This window comes from Mixophyes fleayi, chromosome 6 (genome assembly GCF_038048845.1).
Source record: "Mixophyes fleayi isolate aMixFle1 chromosome 6, aMixFle1.hap1, whole genome shotgun sequence".
Taxonomy (NCBI): Eukaryota; Metazoa; Chordata; class Amphibia; order Anura; family Limnodynastidae; genus Mixophyes; species Mixophyes fleayi.
In genome coordinates, this window is record NC_134407.1 from 79,008,980 (window position 1) to 79,033,213 (window position 24,234).

The window sequence follows — 24,234 nt, forward strand, 5'->3', positions numbered from 1 at the left end:
TGTTTGTGTGAAGAATCCCTTAAACAGAAGTTAGCTATTGAAGGTCACTGAACATCAAAAGATGGAGATCATTGTTACAATTCCAATGCTGTCTGTAGAGATATTTGGTCATCAGCCAAATGCTTTCTAAAGACAACAATAGCTTTGTGCTACAGCTTTACACTGAAGAATAGCAAAACAATAAATATATTTCAAAGCATGCATTTTTTTTTTAATTAAATATATTTCATAATTGACTTTTATTTAATTTTATCCTCATTTAATTTTACCCTTACATGTAACAAATATCATAATAATGATAGCGCCTTTAAAATGTGCACTGTTTTGTCCAGTGCCAAAACAAAATATTTTTTATACTTTTATTAACTGTAATGGTACTTACAATCATTATTGCTGTATACTCCATGTAATATGAGCAATACAAAATAGACATTTTGTACCCCAAACATTTCAATTGCTTTTGATTCATAGATCTGACGACACTGGAGAAAAAAAATAATCATACTGTCACTGAAGTTACTTTTAGTGTTGCATGCTTCGAAGAAATAAGTAGCACATTCTTTGCAATATCATGAAATGCATGAACTCATTACTCTTTATGCTGTTTTTTATATGTACATAAGATGTACAGAAATATTAATAAGCTCTCAGTCTGTTGAAATCTGCCATTAAGAAGCACCTCCACACCTGAGAACACTGCATTCATTACTTGTAACTATATCAGATGATTGGTTGCAGCCTTGTTTGCGTCAGTCTCTAGCCAGCAAAGGGAATGTCTGCAATTGCGAATGGTTAGCAAATTACATTACAACTATGTTATGTTAGGTTTATGAGATTATGTATGCTCATTGCAGCTATTGACACTTGAAAAATTATTTTTGTAAATACGTTGCTTGGGAATTTATTGTGTCCCCCATCAAATTTAGAAATGGCAGTGCCATTATTTTCTTTTTTCAGATTTCGTTTTTTTTTGCCTGCTTTATGATAATGGTTATTAGTTTTAAAATGAAATATTAGTATTTGGTACTACTCTTCTGTCTCATTTTGCTGACGTATAGAACATTGTGGGTGAAATAGCCATAAATATGGAGCCTCTGATGCCAGCAAGTTCAAAAACATCACCAGTCCAAGGAGTGTGTCTACAGGTCACGGAAATGGAAGTTGTTCAATCAATTTAGAGGTTCACAGGAGGTGCTTTAAAGGGTGGGGTTATCCAGAAAGGCACAAATACAGAGACAAATCCCCCAGCACACTTCTGTGAATTAGTAACAAAGCTGCAGAAATCTCAGTTACACATATTTGCAAATGTATGATAAGCCACCCGCCCCGTAAAGATGCTTCTGCTGATAGAGTGGTCCTACTGTGAGGTAGTGCCCATCGGAAGCCCATGAAGAGAGCAAGGAAAAGCAGCAAAGAAGACACATCTGTTCATGGATCCGACAACGATAAGTTCTTCCTTGCTCTTGCAGGTACCGGCACTGTTGACAGCGAACAGGAAATGAGTCACTGCAGCCAATCAAGGGCCGGCACGGTGAGCTAATCAGGCCTCACCACTGGGCATTTAAATTAACAGGGGGAAACAAAACACCTTTTAAGGTTCGCTCCTGCTGCCTACACAGCTATTAGAGTTAGGTAAGGCCCTTTGGGCAGCCCCATGCCTGCACTCCATCTTTCTTACACTTTGGGCAGCAGAAGTGGGCACAAGACCCTGGGTAGTTAGGATTGTTTAGAATTGTATTTCTCCTAAGGCGCATTAGTTTACATTACAGGCTTAGCCTGTGGCAGCATTTGATTTCAGGCTTAGCCTGTGACCCCATTAAAATTGCAGGGTTAGCCTGTGGGCATCAATTAAAGTGCAAGATTAGCCTGTGGTAAACCATTAGGACGCTCCCTCTCATTGTGAGCCCACGCCCGATCTGTTCCCATTGTGTTGTATTCGGGTAGCCCTTGTGTGGTGGTCACTTTACTGTATTGTGTATTATTTAAAGTAAGTTGTCTTATAGGGTCCAGAAGTCAGGCCCCCATTAAAGATAAGCTTTTGGTATCCATTATTCCTTGTTGTTTGTATCCTGTGATTGGTGTTTTTGAACTGTTGTGTTTGAGTTAGAGCATTACACTACACCTAGTGCTAGGAGTTTAAAGTTGTTTGGCATCTGGTCACATAGTTTGGTTGTTAGTACCAGGGCGCTATTTTGTTGTGTTATTGTAACTAGCACTCGTGTGGGAAGTACATATTATCCCAGTAGACAGCATTGTAGTTTGGTTGTTTTGTGTTGCTCCTTTTTCCTTGTGTTTATAACATATAAGAACACATGTTACTTATGTCGAAGTCGTATAATTGGATGAACGAAAGTATATTGGTTAATATTGTTTTATTGTGCGATTGCACTCAGTATGCCACGCAACACATGGCATACTGCGATTGCACGGTAAAATACGCACACACACACTCGCATTACAACATTTAGTTATTTATATAATTCATATTCATATTGGTTCCGTTATACAGTGATTTATGAGCAGATAGTATTTAGTTTATTATTAGTTTATATATTATGATTATATGTACACTTCAGTGTTATTTTAAGTTCAGGTTATAGGAAATGTGTCATGTCTGATATCATTTTAATCCCCCATTCATCAGCAGCTGTCCGGTTCATTCGCTGAAGAGATCGCATATTGCATACTCTAGTTATTGATGTTAGGGAATAAACAGTCAGAGTGATACCGAACTGTAAAATGCTAATGGACTAGTTGTAACTGGTTTCTGGGCGGGAGAATCATCTGGAATGTTGACCCTCAGCCTTTGAGGGGGTTGTTTGAACTAGCCTATGACCTGTTTACCCTGGACCCACCTGAAGTCTGGACCTATAGAAGCAAGCAACGTCATCTACATTGTTCTCTCTGTAACACTGAATGTATATAATCATAGCCGCTCCCACTAGCGTCAGTCATTCTCTGACCACAGTATTCTAGAGAGAACTACTGTCCACTGGTACCCGTGGGAGCACAGCGAAGCACATGCGAATTCAGCAGTATGTATGTATCTTTTGGTATTGGCTGTACTGTACTGTATTATATAATAATGTATTGAACAACATAATGGTCTCAACACACATTTCATCATGCAGCATATCTACTTCTAATTAAAACCCATCTTTATTAAGAACAACATATGCTTTCATCTATATTTTAAGTAGGATTAATTGCTAAAGACCAGTAGAATGTGCGCATGATTATTTATTTTTGTATTTCATAATTCTAAAAAAAATGTTTTTAAAATCTTTTTCCGCCAGAGCTTTGAGTGGGAAAAATCTTTTTTCCTCTTCGCACCTGGCTTTGAGTGGCCTGAACACCAGGGCCACCTTAACTACATTATGGGCCCCCGGGCAAAGCTGTGCACCGCGGCCCCTAAATATAAATATATATATACTGTAACAAAAGGAGGCATTTAGCTGGCAATATGTAGAAAAAGCAGGGAAGTAGAGTAAAACATTTGTGCAGTAATGCACCTAGATTGAATGTAAAGACCTATGTATGAAAAGCAATAGTTTAAATTTGGTTTAACTTACATGACTTGAAATCCTTCCTCTCAGCAAACAGACAGGGTGTGTCTGTTTGAATTACAGAGCCAGTGATGGGCGTTTCCTTTTAAAGAGAAGGTGGGTGTGTCACCTGTCCATCAAGCTAAGGCTGGGGGAGAAGTATCAGGTATAAAAGCTTGTTTATATCATTTGTGCATAGAGACCAACGCTGGGTGAGCTGGCTGGTCCTGAGAGAGAGCTGGACTATGTATAGCGTGTGTTTAGGGCCTCCATGATTGCTGTGCAAGTATACGGCGTCAAAACATTTACCATCCTGACAATAAAGCACCACAAAAAGGAAGAAGTTGTTCGCGTGTGCTTCTGCAGTAGCGGGCTTTTGCCACAAGTGGTGTCAGGAGTGGGATACTCCGGGAAGCAAGTTTCCACTACCCAACCCGCGCAGACGTCAACATGGAGGAAGTACTGAAAACCCTCGTGAATGTGGCCGCTGCGCAGCAACAGCAGCAAGCTCAGATACTATGAGTTGCTGAGGCACAGGTGGAAAACACAAGGCTCTTAAGAGAAGAGTTAAGGCAGGTGAGACATGACAGAAATGAACCACTTGGTCCTGTTCTCCAGAAAATGTTGCCAGGTGATGACATAGAAGCATATCTGGTGTCCTTTGAGAGACTTGCAAAAAGGGCAAAATGGCCTCCTAAAGATTGGGCTGAGAGGCTGGCGCCATATCTGACTGGTGAAGCTCAGCGAGCGTATATGGATCTAGATGAGGAATGGCCTCTGATTATTTGTGCCTAAAGTCTGAGATATTGGCTTGCATTGGAGTTTCCGGGCCAGGCCGAGCCCAGCGCTATCACCAATGGCGCTATGTTAAAGAAAAACTGGTCAGAGCGCAAGTGGCTGAGCTTTCTAAAATTTTAAAGAAATGGCTGCAGCCTGAGGAGAATTCGCCTTCTCGGATTATTGAAGTTCTGGCGATAGATCACAGCATCCAGGGGCTGAACCGCGATTTGCAAAGGTGGGTTCTGCAATCAGACCCGCAAACTTATGAAGAGCTTGCCACCGTGGTAGAAAGGTTTTGTGCGCTACAGCAAATGACTAAAGAACCTACATTTGTGCCAAAGCCGCTGCCACGCCAAAAGCCAGGTTTGACAATCCTTGCTACAGGGCCCAATGGCAAAACTGCTACGGACAGAGGGCCAGGTGCAAAACTGTCTAATCTGAAGTGTTTTGAATGTGGTGAGCTAGGCCACTTTAAGGCAGAGTGTCCTAAACTACCGGAACCCATGGACTGTTCCGTGGCACATATTGGGCCTGCTTTTCCAAGCTGTTTTACCATAAGTCCCACATCAGGAAGTCCTTGTTTGTTCCGGGTGACTGTGCTAATCAACCAGAACCTTGTTCTGGCCTTGGTTGACTCGGGGAGTGAACTCTCATTGGTTTCCAGCTCTGCCTTACCCGAAACCATAACTTCTCGGTTGCCCAGGGTGAAGGTTCTTTGCGTACATGGCATGACAGAGGAGTATGAAAGAACAATACTACCAGTCACAATCAAAGACAAAACTGTTATGGTGGTAGCTGCCATAGTACCTAAATTCCCATATCCACTTATTTTGGGGCGAGACTTCCCACTGTTTAATGATGTCCTCGGTGAGCGGATCCGGCCGGACATGCCGGCAACTGATGCAACGGTCGGTAGCCCGTTCTTAAAGGAACCGCCTAAAGATCCACAACATCTGGACATCGATCTTTGGGAACCGCCAAACCGGAATGCCATCCTGGGAGTCACAGCAGGAGTTACACAAAAGCATCCACCTGCGGAGAAACATGGACAGTCCAAACTAGAATTGGTCGGTGATGTCGCAGATGAGCCCACCCCGCCTGTCAGTGAGGATACGGACTGGTCAGCAACACCAATTTTGTTTCCTCTGCAGGACTTTGCTCGAGACCAACTTAATGATGCCACTTTGGAACATGCCTTTAAAAGTGTGACTGAGGTAAATGCTGTAGCGAAAGCCGCCCAGCCTGCAGAAGGTATACCATATTTTATTGTTAAAAATAATTTCCTGTATAGAGTTGCTAATGTGCAGGGGGAAAAAGTAAAACAATTAATGGTTCCTCAGGTCCATGTAACCCTAGTGTTAAAAGCAGCACACACACATGTCTGTGACGGACACCTAGGGGAGGATAAAACACGGGAACGAGTTCTGCTTAGGTTTTACTGGCCCGGGGTACACATGGCCATGAAAAAGTAGTGCCGCTCCTGTCCCATTTGTCAGAGAACATGTCACAAACCCTTATACAGGGCACCTCTCATTCCAATACCAATAGTACAAGTTCCCTTTGAACGGATAGCTATGGACCTTGTAGTGCTTGACTATGCAACCAGGTATCCAGAGGCAATTCCCCTACGAAACATAAAGTCCAGCACCATAGCTAGAGAACTTGTATTGTTGTTTACACGCTTGGCAATACCCAAAGAAATTCTCACAGATCAGGGTACTCCATTCATGTCTAAACTGATGAAGGACATGTGCCAGTTGCTAGGGGTTAAGGTGCTTTACACCTCTGTATACCATCCACAAACAGAGGGCTTGGTGGAACGCTTAAACCGCACTTTAAAGCACATGCTCAGGAAAGCAGTGGCTCAAGAGAAAAAAGATTGGGACACTCTTATTCCCTATTTGATGTTTGCCATCTGTGAGGTACCTGAAGCTTCAACAGGGTTTAGTCCCTTTGAGTTATTGTTTGGGAGGCAGCCCAGGGGTATCTTGGATATGTTAAAAGAAGGGTGGGAGCAGCAAGGTCCCAGGGAGCCAAATCTGGTACAATTTGTGTCCCAAATGTATGAGAGGCTAGGAAAGATAGGGCCTATTGTGCAGCAACATGTAAAAGAGGCTCAGGAACGACAGAGAAAAAGTTATGATAAAAGTGCTGTTGTTCGATCTTTCAAGCCTGGGGACAAGGTCCTAGTCCTGGTTCCTACCCAGGAAAGCAAACTTTTCGCCCATTGGCAGGGTCCATATGAAGTTCTAGAGGCTGTCGGTCCTGTCAATTACAGAGTCCGCCAGTTAGGTAGGAGAAGGCATGGTAAGGAAACCTCTCCTCAGGTAGTGAGTACTGCCATTGAAAAGTCTGAAGTGCCCATAGAGCCAGCTTTGTCCATTCAGCAGAGACAACAGACTGAAGAAATGATTAGCCGGAACAGGGATGTCTTCTCTTCCATTCCTGGGTGCACTACCTTAATCGAACACGACATTGTCACTGCGCCAGGAGTCATTGTAAAGCAGAAGCTGTATCGTATTCCCGAAGCCAGATGGGTGGACGTGAGAAAGGAGGTCGAGAAGATGCTCCAGTTAGATGTGATTGAAGAGTCCACTAGTGAGTGGAATAGTCCCATTGTGCTTGTCCCGAAACCCAATGGGACAATTAGGTTCTGCAATGACTTTAGGCGCCTAAACAGTATGTCGCAGTTTGATGCCTATCCAATGCCACGTGTGGATGAACTAGTGGAAAATCTTGCTGGTAGCAGTTATTTGACAACCCTTGATCTAACAAAGGGTTATTGGCAAGTTCCCTGACTTCCACGGCCAAGCCAAAGACTGCATTTTCCACCCCTGATGGTCTCTATCAATATAAAGTCCTACCCTTTGGATTGCATGGGGCACCTGCCACCTTCCAAAGGGCCATGAATAAATTGCTATGACCTCGCACAGCTTATGCAGCCGCTTACCTGGACGATATAGTGATTTATACCCCAGACTGGGGATCACATTTAGCCAAAGTTGAGGCGGTCTTAGCTTCATTAAGGTCAGCAGGATTAACAGCTAACCCAGAGAAATGTGCCATAGCCATGAGAGAAGCCAAATATTTGGGGTACGTTGTTGGTCGAGGGCGTGTCAAACCCCAGCTAGACAAAGTGGAGGCAGACAAAAATTGGGCAAGACCGGAGAAAAAGTCACAGTTAAGAACCTTTTTAGGCTTAGTAGGTTACTACAGGCGGTTTGTAAGCCACTTCGCCACTAGAGCTGCTCCACTAACGGACATGTTAAAAAAAAGTTGTCCAGATAGATTAACCTGGTCTGACTCTGCAGAAACCGCCTGGTCTGATCTTCGGTTAGCTCTTTGTTCCTTCCCAGTTCTACAAGCACCGGATTTTAACCGGAGGTTCTTCCTCCAAACTGATGCTTCTGGTGTTGGCTTAGGTGCAGTCCTGTCACAGGAGAAGAATGGAGTAGAAAATCCTGTCCTGTACCTAAGCCGTAAGTTGCTTCCAAGGGAACAAAAATATGCCACTGTGGAGAAAGAATGTCTCGCCATAAAATGGGCTACAGAAGCTCTGCGCTATTATCCCCTAGGCAGAGAGTTCACCTTAATAACAGACCATGCACCATTGAAATGGATGCAGAACAACCGGGAGGTAAATGCCAAGGTAACCCGCTGGTTCTTGGCACTGCAACCTTTCAAGTTTTCAGTAGAACATAGACCCTGGATTCTACACAAAAATGCAGATGCGTTGTCACGAAAATATGCGCTCCTCGCGAAGTCCGTGTCCCCCTACTTGGAGACGCTAGGGGGAGGGATATGTAACAAAAAGAGGCATTTAGCTGGCAATATGCAGAGAAAGCAGGGAAGTAGAGTAAAACATTTGTGCAGTAATGCACCTAGATTGAATGTAAAGACCTATGTATGAAAAGCAATAGTTTAAATTTGGTTTAACTTACATGACTTGAAATCCTTCCTCTCCGCAAACAGACAGCAGCACACAAACATGTCTGTGACGGACACCTAGGGGAGGATAAAACAAAGGAACGAGTTCTGCTTAGGTTTTACTGGCCCGGGGTACACATGGCCATGAAAAAGTAGTGCCGGTCCTGTCCCATTTGTCAGAGAACATGTCACAAACCCTTGTACAGGGCACCTCTCATTCCAATACCAATAGTACAAGTTCCCTTTGAACGGATAGCTATGGACCTTGTGGGGCCACTGGAAAAATCCGCACGTGGGCACCAATATATACTAGTGGTGCTTGACTATGCAACCAGGTATCCAGAGGCAATTCCCCTACGAAACATAAAGTCCAGCACCATAGCTAGAGAACTTGTATTGTTGTTTACACGCTTGGCAATACCCAAAGAAATTCTCACAGATCAGGTTACTCCATTCATGTCTAAACTGATGAAGGACATGTGCCAGTTGCTAGGGGTTAAGGTGCTTCACACCTCTGTATACCATCCACAAACAGATGGCTTGGTGGAACGCTTAAACCGCACTTTAAAGCACATGCTCAGGAAAGCAGTGGCTCAAGAGAAAAAAGATTGGGACACTCTTATTCCCTATTTGATGTTTGCCATCTGTGAGGTACCTGAAGCTTCAACAGGGTTTAGTCCCTTTGAGTTATTGTTTGGGAGGCAGCCCAGGGGTATCTTGGATATGTTAAAAGAAGGGTGGGAGCAGCAAGGTCCCAGGGAGCCAAATCTGGTACAATTTGTGTCCCAAATGTATGAGAGGCTAGGAAAGATAGGGCCTATTGTGCAGCAACATGTAAAAGAGGCTCAGGAAAGACAGAGAAAAAGTTATGATAAAAGTGCTGTTGTTTGATCTTTCAAGCCTGGGGACAAGGTCCTAGTCCTGGTTCCTACCCAGGAAAGCAAACTTTTCGCCCATTGGCAGGGTCCATATGAAGTTCTAGAGGCTGTCGGTCCTGTCAATTACAGAGTCCGCCAGTTAGGTAGGAGAAGGCATGGTAAGGAAACCTCTCCTCAGGTAGTGAGTACTGCCATTGAAAAGTCTGAAGTGCCCATAGAGCCAGCTTTGTCCATTCAGCAGAGACAACAGACTGAAGAAATGATTCGCCGGAACAGGGATGTCTTCTCTTCCATTCCTGGGCGCACTACCTTAATCGAACACGACATTGTCACTGCGCCAGGAGTCATTGTAAAGCAGAAGCTGTATCGTATTCCCGAAGCCAGATGGGTGGACGTGAGAAAGGAGGTCGAGAAGATGCTCCAGTTAGATGTGATTGAAGAGTCCACTAGTGAGTGGAATAGTCCCATTGTGCTTGTCCCGAAACCCAATGGGACAATTAGGTTCTGCAATGACTTTAGGCGCCTAAACAGTATGTCGCAGTTTGATGCCTATCCAATGCCACGTGTGGATGAACTAGTGGAAAATCTTGCTGGTAGCAGTTATTTGACAACCCTTGATCTAACAAAGGGTTATTGGCAAGTTCCCTGACTTCCACGGCCAAGCCAAAGACTGCATTTTCCACCCCTGATGGTCTCTATCAATATAAAGTCCTACCCTTTGGATTGCATGGGGCACCTGCCACCTTCCAAAGGGCCATGAATAAATTGCTATGACCTCGCACAGCTTATGCAGCCACTTACCTGGACGATATAGTGATTTATACCCCAGACTGGGGATCACATTTAGCCAAAGTTGAGGCGGTCTTAGCTTCATTAAGGTCAGCAGGATTAACAGCTAACCCAGAGAAATGTGCCATAGCCATGAGAGAAGCCAAATATTTGGGGTACGTTGTTGGTCGAGGGCGTGTCAACCCCCAGCTAGACAAAGTGGAGGCAGACAAAAATTGGGCAAGACCGGAGAAAAAGTCACAGTTAAGAACCTTTTTAGGCTTAGTAGGTTACTACAGGCGGTTTGTAAGCCACTTCGCCACTAGAGCTGCTCCACTAACGGACATGTTAAAAAAAAGTTGTCCAGATAGATTAACCTGGTCTGACTCTGCAGAAACCGCCTGGTCTGATCTTCGGTTAGCTCTTTGTTTCTTCCCAGTTCTACAAGCACCGGATTTTACCCGGAGGTTCTTCCTCCAAACTGATGCTTCTGGTGTTGGCTTAGGTGCAGTCCTGTCACAGGAGAAGAATGGAGTAGAAAATCCTGTCCTGTACCTAAGCCGTAAGTTGCTTCCAAGGGAACAAAAATATGCCACTGTGGAGAAAGAATGTCTCGCCATAAAATGGGCTACAGAAGCTCTGCGCTATTATCCCCTAGGCAGAGAGTTCACCTTAATAACAGACCATGCACCATTGAAATGGATGCAGAACAACCGGGAGGTAAATGCCAAGGTAACCCGCTGGTTCTTGGCACTGCAACCTTTCAAGTTTTCAGTAGAACATAGACCCTGGATTCTACACAAAAATGCAGATGCGTTGTCACAAAAATATGCGCTCCTCGCGAAGTCCGTGTCCCCCTACTTGGAGACGCTAGGGGGAGGGATATGTAACAAAAGGAGGCATTTAGCTGGCAATATGCAGAGAAAGCAGGGAAGTAGAGTAAAACATTTGTGCAGTAATGCACCTAGATTGAATGTAGAGACCTATGTATGAAAAGCAATAGTTTAAATTTGGTTTAACTTACATGACTTGAAATCCTTCCTCTCCGCAAACAGACAGCAGCACACACACATGTCTGTGACGGACACCTAGGGGAGGATAAAACACGGGAACGAGTTCTGCTTAGGTTTTACTGGCCCGGGGTACACATGGCCATGAAAAAGTAGTGCCGGTCTTGTCCCATTTGTCAGAGAACATGTCACAAACCCTTGTACAGGGCACCTCTCATTCCAATACCAATAGTACAAGTTCCCTTTGAACGGATAGCTATGGACCTTGTGGGGCAACTGGAAAAATCCGCACGGGGGCACCAATATATACTAGTGGTGCTTGACTATGCAACCAGGTATCCAGAGGCAATTCCCCTACGAAACATAAAGTCCAGCACCATAGCTAGAGAACTTGTATTGTTGTTTACACGCTTGGCAATACCCAAAGAAATTCTCACAGATCAGTGTACTCCATTCATGTCTAAACTGATGAAGGACATGTGCCAGTTGCTAGGGGTTAAGGTGCTTCACACCTCTGTATACCATCCACAAACAGATGGCTTGGTGGAACGCTTAAACCGCACTTTAAAGCACATGCTCAGGAAAGCAGTGGCTCAAGAGAAAAAAGATTGGGACACTCTTATTCCCTATTTGATGTTTGCCATCTGTGAGGTACCTCAAGCTTCAACAGGGTTTAGTCCCTTTGAGTTATTGTTTGGGAGGCAGCCCAGGGGTATCTTGGATATGTTAAAAGAAGGGTGGGAGCAGCAAGGTCCCAGGGAGCCAAATCTGGTACAATTTGTGTCCCAAATGTATGAGAGGCTAGGAAAGATAGGGCCTATTGTGCAGCAACATGTAAAAGAGGCTCAGGAAAGACAGAGAAAAAGTTATGATAAAAGTGCTGTTGTTCGAACTTTCAAGCCTGGGGACAAGGTCCTAGTCCTGGTTCCTACCCAGGAAAGCAAACTTTTCGCCCATTGGCAGGGTCCATATGAAGTTCTAGAGGCTGTCGGTCCTGTCAATTACAGAGTCCGCCAGTTAGGTAGGAGAAGGCATGGTAAGGAAACCTCTCCTCAGGTAGTGAGTACTGCCATTGAAAAGTCTGAAGTGCCCATAGAGCCAGCTTTGTCCATTCAGCAGAGACAACAGACTGAAGAAATGATTCACCGGAACAGGGATGTCTTCTCTTCCATTCCTGGGCGCACTACCTTAATCGAACACGACATTGTCACTGCGCCAGGAGTCATTGTAAAGCAGAAGCTGTATCGTATTCCCGAAGCCAGATGGGTGGACGTGAGAAAGGAGGTCGAGAAGATGCTCCAGTTAGATGTGATTGAAGAGTCCAATAGTGAGTGGAATAGTCCCATTGTGCTTGTCCCGAAACCCAATGGGACAATTAGGTTCTGCAATGACTTTAGGCGCCTAAACAGTATGTCGCAGTTTGATGCCTATCCAATGCCACGTGTGGATGAACTAGTGGAAAATCTTGCTGGTAGCAGTTATTTGACAACCCTTGATCTAACAAAGGGTTATTGGCAAGTTCCCTGACTTCCACGGCCAAGCCAAAGACTGCATTTTCCACCCCTGATGGTCTCTATCAATATAAAGTCCTACCCTTTGGATTGCATGGGGCACCTGCCACCTTCCAAAGGGCCATGAATAAATTGCTATGACCTCACACAGCTTATGCAGCCGCTTACCTGGACGATATAGTGATTTATACCCCAGACTGGGGATCACATTTAGCCAAAGTTGAGGCGGTCTTAGCTTCATTAAGGTCAGCAGGATTAACAGCTAACCCAGAGAAATGTGCCATAGCCATGAGAGAAGCCAAATATTTGGGGTACGTTGTTGGTCGAGGGCGTGTCAAACCCCAGCTAGACAAAGTGGAGGCAGACAAAAATTGGGCAAGACCGGAGAAAAAGTCACAGTTAAGAACCTTTTTAGGCTTAGTAGGTTACTACAGGCGGTTTGTAAGCCACTTCGCCACTAGAGCTGCTCCACTAACAGACATGTTAAAAAAAAGTTGTCCAGATAGATTAACCTGGTCTGACTCTGCAGAAACCGCCTGGTCTGATCTTCGGTTAGCTCTTTGTTCCTTCCCAGTTCTACAAGCACCGGATTTTAACCGGAGGTTCTTCCTCCAAACTGATGCTTCTGGTGTTGGCTTAGGTGCAGTCCTGTCACAGGAGAAGAATGGAGTAGAAAATCCTGTCCTGTACCTAAGCCGTAAGTTGCTTCCAAGGGAACAAAAATATGCCACTGTGGAGAAAGAATGTCTCGCCATAAAATGGGCTACAGAAGCTCTGCGCTATTATCCCCTAGGCAGAGAGTTCACCTTAATAACAGACCATGCACCATTGAAATGGATGCAGAACAACCGGGAGGTAAATGCCAAGGTAACCCGCTGGTTCTTGGCACTGCAACCTTACAAGTTTTCAGTAGAACATAGACCCTGGATTCTACACAAAAATGCAGATGCGTTGTCACGAAAATATGCGCTCCTCGCGAAGTCTGTGTCCCCCTACTTGGAGGCGCTAGGGGGAGGGATATGTAACAAAAGGAGGCATTTAGCTGGCAATATGCAGAGAAAGCAGGGAAGTAGAGTAAAACATTTGTGCAGTAATGCACCTAGATTGAATGTAAAGACCTATGTATGAAAAGCAATAGTTTAAATTTGGTTTAACTTACATGACTTGAAATCCTTCCTCTCCGCAAACAGACAGGGTGTGTCTGTTTGAATTATAGAGCCAGTGATGGGCGTTTCCTTTTGAAGAGAAGGTGGGTGTGTCACCTGTCCATCAAGCTAAGGCTGGGGGAGGAGTATCAGGAATAAAAGCTTGTTTATATCATTTGTGCATAGAGACCAACGCTGGGTGAGCTGGCTGGTCCTGAGAGAGAGCTGGACTATGTATAGCTAGTGTTTAGGGTCTCCATGATTGCTGTGCAAGTATACGGTGTCAAAACATTTACCATCCTGACAATAAAGCACCATAAAAAGGAAGAAGTTGTTCGCGTGTGCTTCTGCAGTAGCGGGCTTTTGCCACAATACATACACAGTGTGTGTGTGTGTGTGTAAAAAAATAATAATATATATGTATGTAAAAAAAAGTGATTATATAATTAATAAATATATATATATATATATATATATATATATATATCTATATATAGGGGCCCCCTTAACTTACCTTAAGTCAGATCCACTTCACTTCTGTTTTGCGTGCTGAGTCTCTTCTGCGCTCCTCCGTGCTGTGCTTGCAGTGAATGTTGGGCGTGACATCACGCCCAACATTCATTGCGAGCACAGCACAGAAGACGGGAGCAGGGAGGGAGCCGGATCGCCAGCTGACGTGACCGCGTGACCGCAAGGTAAGTATTTTCTTTTCTTTTTTTGCAGGATTTTTTTTTTTTTACGCGCTGCCTCAGATGGGCCCCCTTGCCCGCAGGGCCCCCAGGCGCCTGCCCATTGTGCCCAATGGAAGAGATGGCCCTGCTGAACACTGAGGAGTGTAGTAGCATAAGCAGGTGTTGAACTCTCTGCTCACTCAAAGTCAAGTTCACCGGGGACAGATGCGGGACCAGGTCTTTGGACCACAAGGTACAGGCGGACCAGGGTGATAAACTGGGACACAAGTATAATCATTTTTTCATGCTGGTTAAAAAGATTTCTCTCATAAATGGTAGCTGATATTTTTGTATCTTTTTACATCTAATCTTGGTAATGTGTCTGCCTTTGTTTTATTTATTGATTTATTTTTAGTTTGTTTCGGGTTGAGTATGAAAAGTTGACAGTGAAAATGTCTACTCCAAAATGTCTACAAGTTCAGAAGGTCGACACAGTTAAAATGTCGATATGTAAAATGTGTACATGATAGTAAAGTCTACAGTCAAAAGTTGACATAAAGCACTATATATATATAAAAGGGCAATACAAGTTAAAACAAAAAACAGCATGCCCCCCCACCCCTAAACAGCTTAACTAACACTAGTCCTGCCAGCCTAGGCTGGTACTAGGAAAATCGGGTGGACAGAAAAAGTGGGGTCCCACCAATTTTACTATTCCCAGCACTAGTGCACTTTAGCAGTGAAAGTGCCCCTGCCATAATGCCAAATAATACCAGTCCACTGCTTATTAGCCCCAGGCTGGTAAGCAGTGGACTGGATTCACTAGGCAGATCTGGTCTGCAAAAAAAAATGCTGAACCCTTCCTGTTAGGTTTACCCAGCCCTGTGCTGATAGCACTAGGTTTCTTCCCACACCCCTGAGTGGAGGGTGTGGGGTAATAATAACATTTTGATTGTAAAAAAAGCATTTTGTCCATGCTGCACTATAGGTAACAGCATGTCCAGGCTGCCATTAAGTGTCTGGGCATGCTGGCACTTGTAGTACTACATGCACCAGCATACCCATGGCTGCCAGAGCACGCTGGCACTTGGCGAATAACAGTTGCCAGCATTTACTGGCACCCAGAGCCTGCTGGGACCTGTAGTGCACCAAGGAAAAATATAAATAAAACAGACACCAACACAACCCATTCACTCTTTCTTTTGTTCACCTGTCTTGATTATTGTAATCTCCTCACCGGCCTCCCTCTCTCCCACCTTGCCCCCTTTAGGCCTATACTCAACGCAGCTGTAAGACTTATCTTCCTCTCCTGCCGCTTCTCTTCTGCCTCCCCTCTCTGCCTTGCCTTATACTGGCTCCCCTTCCCCTACAGAATCTTTTTCAAACTCCTCACCCTTACCTGCAAGGGCCTCTCCCACTCCACTGGCCCTTATATCTCTAACCTCTTCTCCATTCACCCGTTCCCTGCGATTGGCCAATGACCGTCACCTGTCCTCCACCCTGATCACCTCATCCCACTCCAGAATTCAAGATTTCTCCCAGGCTGCCCCTCTCCATTGGAACGACCTCCCACGCGCTATCCGAATGTCCCCTAATTTGTGCATCTTCAAGCGGCACTCAAAACTGATCTGTTCCTCAAAGACTACCAACCTTCCACCTAACCCTCTCTCCATGTTTGACTACTTCACCCTCTCTCATTCCCCTCCTGCTACTTGCTTCTCTTGCGCTTGACCCCTCTTCTGACTCCCTTTGTGCCTCCTGTCTGTCTGCCCTTCCTTTAGGATGTAAGCTCTTATGAGCAGGGCACTCTTCCCTGCTGTATCTCTAATTCTTCGACTCCAACCTCACTATGCTAGTGATGTTTGAAGTCCTGGGAGAAAATTTATCAATCTACAGGTTTGAAAAAGTAGAGATGTTGCCTATAGCAACATCTTCAGTGTTTCAAACCCGTAGCTCGATAAATTTATCCCCTGGTATTTTTTGTTTAATGTTCTGTACTGTTTTACCCTGTATGGTCCAATGTCTGTTTTCTGTAGGGCGCTGCTGAAATTTTGTGACGCCCTATAATTAAAGGCTAATAATAATAATAACCTACATCCAGGGACATCATCTGTAATACATCCAAGGATCCTTGTCAAAATTAAAAAAAACCCTATTAGATGACACAAGGCTAGCTCCTCAGAGCTCCGCCGCAAAATGAGCTCTTAGCGGCAGTGGTCATATTTATAACATGGGGATTTCCCACGGCTTGAACTCAAGCCCTGATCATTTGACTGATTTTCATTTTGCATGTGCTGTTAACTTTCTGATGTCAGTTATTTTTCAATGATTTTATGGCATTTTTAGTTCTATTTATGCACTATGTTCTTTCCTTGAAACTGGTCATTTAGATTATATAATAAATGTAATATGTTCAATAAAGCATTATTATACCTTGCAAATATCTTTGAACGCTCTGTTATCATTGCTTGGTATACCCCCTCATTTAATAACCAGGACTTTGAACAATCTCAAGATTATTTTTCAAGAGTATTTTCCTCCTGTACAATAACATGCACTAGCAATTAAAGACAATCTCGTATTACACAAGTCAAACTGTACATGTGACATTTAAAGGGACACTTTCTTTCTTATTTACAAAGGTGGACTTATCCTTTAAACAGTGCCAGCAGTACACACATGCTGTACACTGTAGCAGGCAATCAGAAATTAGCTTTTTTTAGCATAACTATAGGAGACTACTAGAAGCTGATTGCTGATTGAATTTGATGGTGTACTGTACATTATTACTCTGTGCACCATGTTATTAAATACACTCCTAGGTCTGATGAAATGTCTGACTTCCTGGCTTTGCTCTTGGCAGATTAGACATTTTAGCAGGCTTAAATTATTGTCTCCACCTTTCCTTTCTTCCTCTTTATGTTTGCTGACCTCTACAAGTCAACTTAAGCTGTTAATGTTTTGTATATTTACTTAGTATATTTTTTGTACTTTCTTATGATTTTTTTCATAGATGTATAAAAATCAATATTGTGAGTAAAATAGTAAATACATCATACATCAAAAACTACCTTGCACATTTATCATCCTAGTCATTTGTACCAAATATACCAGATAAAAAAAAGAAAAAAATCAATTTGCCATGCTTGTCTGTCCCCTCCAGCTCCTTTGCAGACAGTACTGTTCCAGCCATGAGGCAAAATTAAAACTTTAGATATATTGCATCTAAGATGTTTGTACTCTGAGCAGGGCCGAACTGGGACTAAAAATCAGCCGTGGCATTTAAAGTACAAGGGCCCATCTCTGTTGATGAGCAGGAAAAAACATGTGTGCTGCCGCGCAGCGGCGGCACAGACAAGGGCGTGGCTACATTATGTTGGGGCGTGGTCAACATGGTGCGTTGATATATACATTATAATAAAACATTCCATTTAAAGGCCTCCCTATCATGCCACCCCCCCAGACACATTGCGACACCCCCAGTCCACTGTACTTATCTATGCTTCTGATACTGCTGACATCCGTCAGGGTGGGAACTTCCTGTCGAGTGAGCAGGGAAGCTCTTAGTCTCACGAGATTAATAAGTCTCATGAGACTTAGAGCTCCTCGGCTTGCTCTGCAGGTTGTGTCCTGTCTGGGAACTGGAAGCAATTGTCAGATTCCTCCTGCTAACCAGAGCTGGATTAAGGCTCAGGGGGCCCTAGACACTTAAGACACTTACTTCTATGATGTAATTTGGTTATTAGAAACATTTTTGACAAATACACAGGCAATACTGTGTGCACTACTGTTAGGTGCACGCAGTTCTGTGAAGCAGTACATACCTACCAATTGTGCTTGTAGTCAGACCAAATCCTGACTAAGTGAGACAGTCACCCACCTGATTCAGGACAGTTGGCAGAGTGTCCTGGTCTCTCATACCTGTTCTTATCACTTTTCCCACTTGTGGTTGCTGGTGTCTTTAGATCAGTTGCTGCTTGTCTGGATCCTGGAATGTTTGGGGCCCTATTTGGAAAAAAAATGAGTGCATGAAACTTAGAAAACTCCAACCAGCCCCGGTGTTAAATCAATATAGCACCCACGTTTTAAAATTAGGCCTCCCTCCAGCCCCAACATTAAAATAATAGTATTCACATTTGATAAATACATCTATTTCCCTTCAACTAGCCCTGACATTAAATTAATAGTATTCCCATTTAATAAATCAACCTATTTCCCTCCCTCCAAACAACCCCAGCAAGAAATTAAATAGCATTTAAGTTTAATAAATATAACCATTTCCCACAACCACCCCAGGCATTAAATAACTCATAATTACATTTAATAAACAGACCTCATTTTCCCCAAACAGTCCCACATTCAATTAATAGCTCCCAAATCACCCCAGCATTAAATAAAAAATCCAATCACCCTATATTAAATTGATAGGCCCCACTATTAAATTAAATTGCCCCACCATCACCCCACAAATAAAATAGCACCCACCTGCAATTCACCATTAGATTAATAGCCTACATCTCACATTATATTAAGACCCCCCCCTCACACTCACACCTTATATTCATATACCGTCCCCCTCACATTCACACATTATAGTCATACACTGTCCCCCCCACACATTATAGTCATATACTGTCTCCCACACACATTATAGTCATATACTGTCCTCCACACACATTATAGTCATATGCTGTCCTCCACACACATTTCTTCCCTCACCAGCCCCAGCATTAAATTAATAGCATTCCCATTTAATACAAATGACTGTTCCCATCGTCAGCCCCAAAATCAAATTAATAGTTTACAAATCCCCCCCACATATCTTATTATTTTTATTTTTTGTTTTATTATTTATACACCATGTATTTATGTATGACAAAGGATATCCCTCCTTCTCTCCAACCCCCTGAATCCTCCCTGTTCTCTCCAGCCATCTCTCCACCATTCTTTCCAGCCACCCCCACCCCTGTTCTCTCCAGCTAACTCTCCCTCCTTCTCTCCAGCCACCTTTCCCTTCCCCCCTTATCTATAATCACCTCTGCCCCCCTCCCTGTTCTCTATAGCCACCCCCCTCCCTCTGTATATTTGTCTCTCTAACTCACATATACTTGTTTGTCAGTTTTTCAATTTGAATGCCATGATCGTAGATATTCAAATGTACACAGAGCAGATGTTATTTTGCCAGATTGCTATCCCTACTCTTCTCCCTGAATTAATTACTTTGTCTTCATCTTTCCTCTTCTTGTCCAGCTCTCCACTTCTTCTTTCCAGCTTCTCTGCTTCTTGTTTCTTCTTTGCTTTATTCCCGGCTCTTCTTGGCTCCTCTCCACTGTCGGCATTGTTACATCAATGGAAGCCAGACAGGTGGCATTCATATATACCTGGAGGCTGTTGCTTACACATATAGCGGGCTTGTGCCCTAAGTGGTCGCACTCCCTCATTATGGCAATACTTATTACACAAACTCATCAAACAATACCTAATAGATCTATCATCTGTCCATGATTAGTTGAAACTTGTTTACTCCAGAGAGTCAAATGCACTTATGCTTTCTGTAACCACACTTACTAAGAGCACAGAAAAAAAAGTGATTATTTTTTAGTGAAGTCCCTATAGGAAAAACTGTTTAATATTTTCATAAGCATGAACGAAGACAACAAAGGCAAAAGACAGCTCTCTTTGAGAGATATAGAGTCGTAGACCAGCATCAATTCACAAAATGGGACCACGACAGAATTGAAGTTCATATTAAAATTATACAATTATAATCTTCTACATATCCCAATCATAATCACAAATCATAATCCTGTAACTAGTTACAGGAATGCGCATGTGCACTAGTCACTGGGCATGAAAAATAGCTTAAAATATGTCACTTTTATTATTTTTGTGCCTTTATAATAAAACTTTAGACATTCAAGAATAGGCAATTTTCAATTATATTCAGGAAAAATTTCAAGTTATTTTAGTCTCCTAATCGCATATCTATTCTACTAGCCGTATCCCTGGCTTTCAGCTGTCTGAAACTCAATTAGTTAAATTAGTCTCATTCCCCACATGGAAATATGAACAGTGTTAATACCAGAGATGCTCACTGTCCACCGTGAAGTGGTTTTGGTTTTGGATCTGGATTAGCTTTGTGTTTTGGTTTTGGTAAAACCACTCTTGTGTGTTTTGGTTTTGGATCTGTATTTGTTTTGAAAAATTGCTAAAATATGTTAAAATCACATAATTTTGCTCTTTTTTTATCCTACATTATTATTAACCTCAATAACAATAATTTCAAGTCATTTGCAGTCAATTTTGACCACCTCACAGGTCACAATATTATTTTCATACACTTTCGGACAAATGCTGCAGCGATCTGGCTAGATGGTAAGCGACAGAGTAATGACTCAAACACACTGCAGTTCCTACCACATCTAGGAAACATTGGCACACAACAGTGGCAGAAAAGAAAAGTGGTGCAAGATGGAAATGTCCTTGGGCCCTCCCACCCACCCTTATGTTGGATCATAAAAAGGTACAGTTTAACAAACCATGCACTTTAGCCACAAAAGTGCCACTTCTTGTGGCTGAAGTGCTTGGTTTGTTTGGGCCCCCACAAAACAAGGTAACAATGGCTTTAAGCCACCTAAGGTAACAGTGCTGTTAATGAACTCTACTGTGGCAAGATGTTGTTGTCATCATCCTCAGCCTCATCCTCACTCTCTTCAGTGTGTACATCATCCTCACACATTATTAATTCACCACTGCTGGAATCCACCATTACAGAAGTCTCAGTATTTTGATGTATTTGGCGGGAAAGGCCTTCCTTGTGGAAGTTGAAGTACATTTTTATGAACATCATCTTTTCCACATTTTGAGGAATTAGCCTCCTATGCCGATCGCTGACCAGGTTCCCGGCTGTGCTAAAAACTCTTTCCAAGTACACACTGGAGGGTGGGCAGCTTAGGCAGTGCAAAGCGAGTTGATACATGGGTCTCCAAATTTTCATTTTTTTACTTCCAGTATGTAAAGGGACTGTCTGATGTGTCTATTTCTATGCCGTTGTGAAAATAATCCTCCACCATCGTTTGGATGTTAATGGTAGGATCAGGTGGAGTTACGGCAGAGGTTTCACGTTTTTTGGTCAATTCTTTTAGATCAGACCAGATGTCAAAATTTGGTGCAGAGTCATTTGCATCATCCCTGGGTCTCTTGGGAAAGTTAAGCTTTTTCCTAGCAGCAGTTGAGTGAGAAACTGAAGGAGGAGATGCCGTCCTATCACGTAACACTTGAGCTGTCATCTTGCTCACCAAGAGCTCCTTGCATCTCTTCAGATGTGGGTCAGTTGGAAACAAAGAGAAGACATAGGTCTTAAACTGAGGATCAAGCACAGTCGCCAAAATGTAGTGATCCGATTTCAAGATTTTGATAACTCTTGGATCCTGGCGAAGTGGATAAAGTACTTGATCTACAAATCCGACACACTTAGCATAATTGCTTTGGTTAATCTCCTTCTTCAGTAACTCAAGCTGCTTTTCCAAAAGTCTAATTAAGGGAATAAATTGACTCAAGCTCGCAGTGTCTGAACTCACTTCAACTCACTTCACAGGTGACTACTTCAAATGGTTTCAGCACCTTGCACACAACACGGAAAGTATTCTCCACTGCGCTTGACTAAAATACATCCCTCCTCCTTTCCTCTTGTCATGGCTTGTGGAGTATGCGTGGATGGCTTTTCGCTGTTCTTCCATCTTCAGAATATATAGCATATACAGGGCTGAATTCCACCTTGTCACCATCTCTTGCTTCAGTTAGTGGCAAGGCAAATTGAATTGCTCTTGCAACTGCTGCAATATCCTATACGCTGTTGCCGAATGCCGGAAATATCCAGATATTTTACGGGCCACAGACAGCATCTCTTGCACGTCCCTTTCATTTTTTAAAAAGCTCTGCACCACCACGTTTATTGTGTGTGCAAAACAGGGAATTTGATGGAATTCACCCAGCTCTAAAAATATTGGTTATTAATTATCAGAAATTACATATCCTGAGGAGAGTCCAAGTGGGATAAGCCATGTTGCAATGACATCCCTTAGTTTTTGTAACAGATTGTAACAGATTGTCAGCTGAATGCCTCTTAGTGAAGCTGGTGATACACAGATTAGCCTGCCTCTGCCAAATGTGATGTACTTGGGTACAAGCTGCTACTGTTCCTGCTGGTGAAGGCGAATCACCAACCTAGTGGCCTGTCACAGTCATATAATCTTTAGTTTGCCCAGTTCCGCTTGTCCACATATCTGTGGTTAAGTGTACAGTGGGTAAAATGGCATCCTGCAACCCAATAATAATAATTTTTTGAACCCTCTGGTAGAGGGATGGAATAGCTTTTCTACTTAAATGTCGTGATAAAATTTAGTAATGGGGACACAAGACCTCAAGTAACTGTCTAAAACCAGCTGCATTAATGGATATTGGATAATACGAGCATAGTCGCCATGGCGTCTGTGATCCACTTTGCGACTGGGTGACAGCTCTCATACTTGCTTCCTCTTGCAAAGGATTGTTTAACAGTCAATTGTTGTAAACTACTAGTAGTCTTCTTCTTGGTCTGCTTCTGGGATGAAGATTCACCCCCAGCAGCAGCAACAGCAGCAGCAGTGGGACTAACGCTCAAGAATTCTTCAGAGGAATCAAGGATAGTGCAGGAGTCATCTAGTCTTAGCAACTTGGATGCAGGACTAACTCCGATCGCTACTGAGGATATTGATGAGGACGGTGTTGTGGGTGGAAATTGCAGGCATTGGGATGTAGGTGAGAGAAGGGTCCTAGCTGATGATGGACTGCTTGTTGTTATTTTTTTACCATAACTTTCAGATTTTACCAACACCTTGCCATGAACTCACGTCAAATGGCTTAACATGGATGAGGTTCCTAGATGGTTAAGGTCCCTCCCTCGACTGACTGTGGCTTTATATTAGAGATGGGCGGGTCCGGTTCTCCAAGAACCGAACCCACCCGAACTTTGGGTATCCGAGTACCGAGCTGAGCAGCTCGGTACTCTCCCGCCCATTCCGAATCCAAATCGAGGCCGAACGTCATTGTGACGTCGTCGGATCTCGGGGCTCGGTTCTCGCGATACTTCAACTTTATAAATACACGCCTCCACAGCAATCCATCGCCATTTGACAGATGGAGAGAGCAGGGTGTAGTCATAGGCTAATTAGAGCAGGGACAGAGAATACAATATTGTTCTTGCAATTGCTCTAACCAAAATCGCTAGTGCAGAGAGGAGGATAGAGGTTTATTATTTTTTCTTCATATTTGGCACTCCCCAGCGCTTTTGGGGTGTCCCCCATAATTGTGCATAAATATTTCTGGCTGTCAAAAGTCATATCTGTCAGCAGTATCTACTAAATAATTTTTAGCACTCCTCAGTGCTTTTGGGGTGTCCTCCCTAATTGTGCATTAATATTTCTGGCTGTCAAAAGTCATAACTGTCAGCAGTATCTACTAAATAATTTTTAGCACTCCTCAGTGCTTTTGGGGTGTCCTCCCTAATTGTGCATTAATATTTCTGGCTGTCAAAAGTCATATCTGTCAGCAGTATCTACTAAATAATTTTTAGCACTCCCCAGTGGTTTGCGCTCAGAATGGATTCAAAGCAGTCCACATATGATCTGAATGAGCAACCAGGTTCTGTCACCAGTCCTGATGTTAGTGTTCCCAGTACGTCATCTGGCCAAGGCGATGTCAAACAACAGAGTGTTTTCAAATTAGTGCAAAAAACAAAAACCAAAAAAAAATTGACTGTATTGAAGCGAAAAAGAAATGTAACTGAGCAAAAGTTAAGTGACGATAAAAAAAAAATTGCAAGCATGCCATTCTACACACGCAGTGGCAAAGAGAGAATGAGGCCTTCACCTTTGGCTATTAGTGGCAGATCCCAAAAAGTTACCCAGCCTACAATTGGTGCACAACTACTGTTACGCGTCAAAGCCGAGCTGCAAGATA

The 24,234-nt window shown here is 43.3% G+C and overlaps 1 protein-coding gene across 1 annotated transcript in view; it reads right to left on the reverse strand.

Moving 5' to 3' along the window:
- Positions 1-24,234, reverse strand: part of LOC142161370 (uncharacterized) — a 51,664-nt gene that overhangs the window by 21,054 nt on the left and 6,376 nt on the right. The window contains exon 2 of the mRNA XM_075216924.1: positions 383-482. Coding sequence (XP_075073025.1) covers positions 383-449 — 67 coding nt within the window. The 5' untranslated portion in view covers positions 450-482. The remainder of the gene's footprint in view (positions 1-382; positions 483-24,234) is intronic.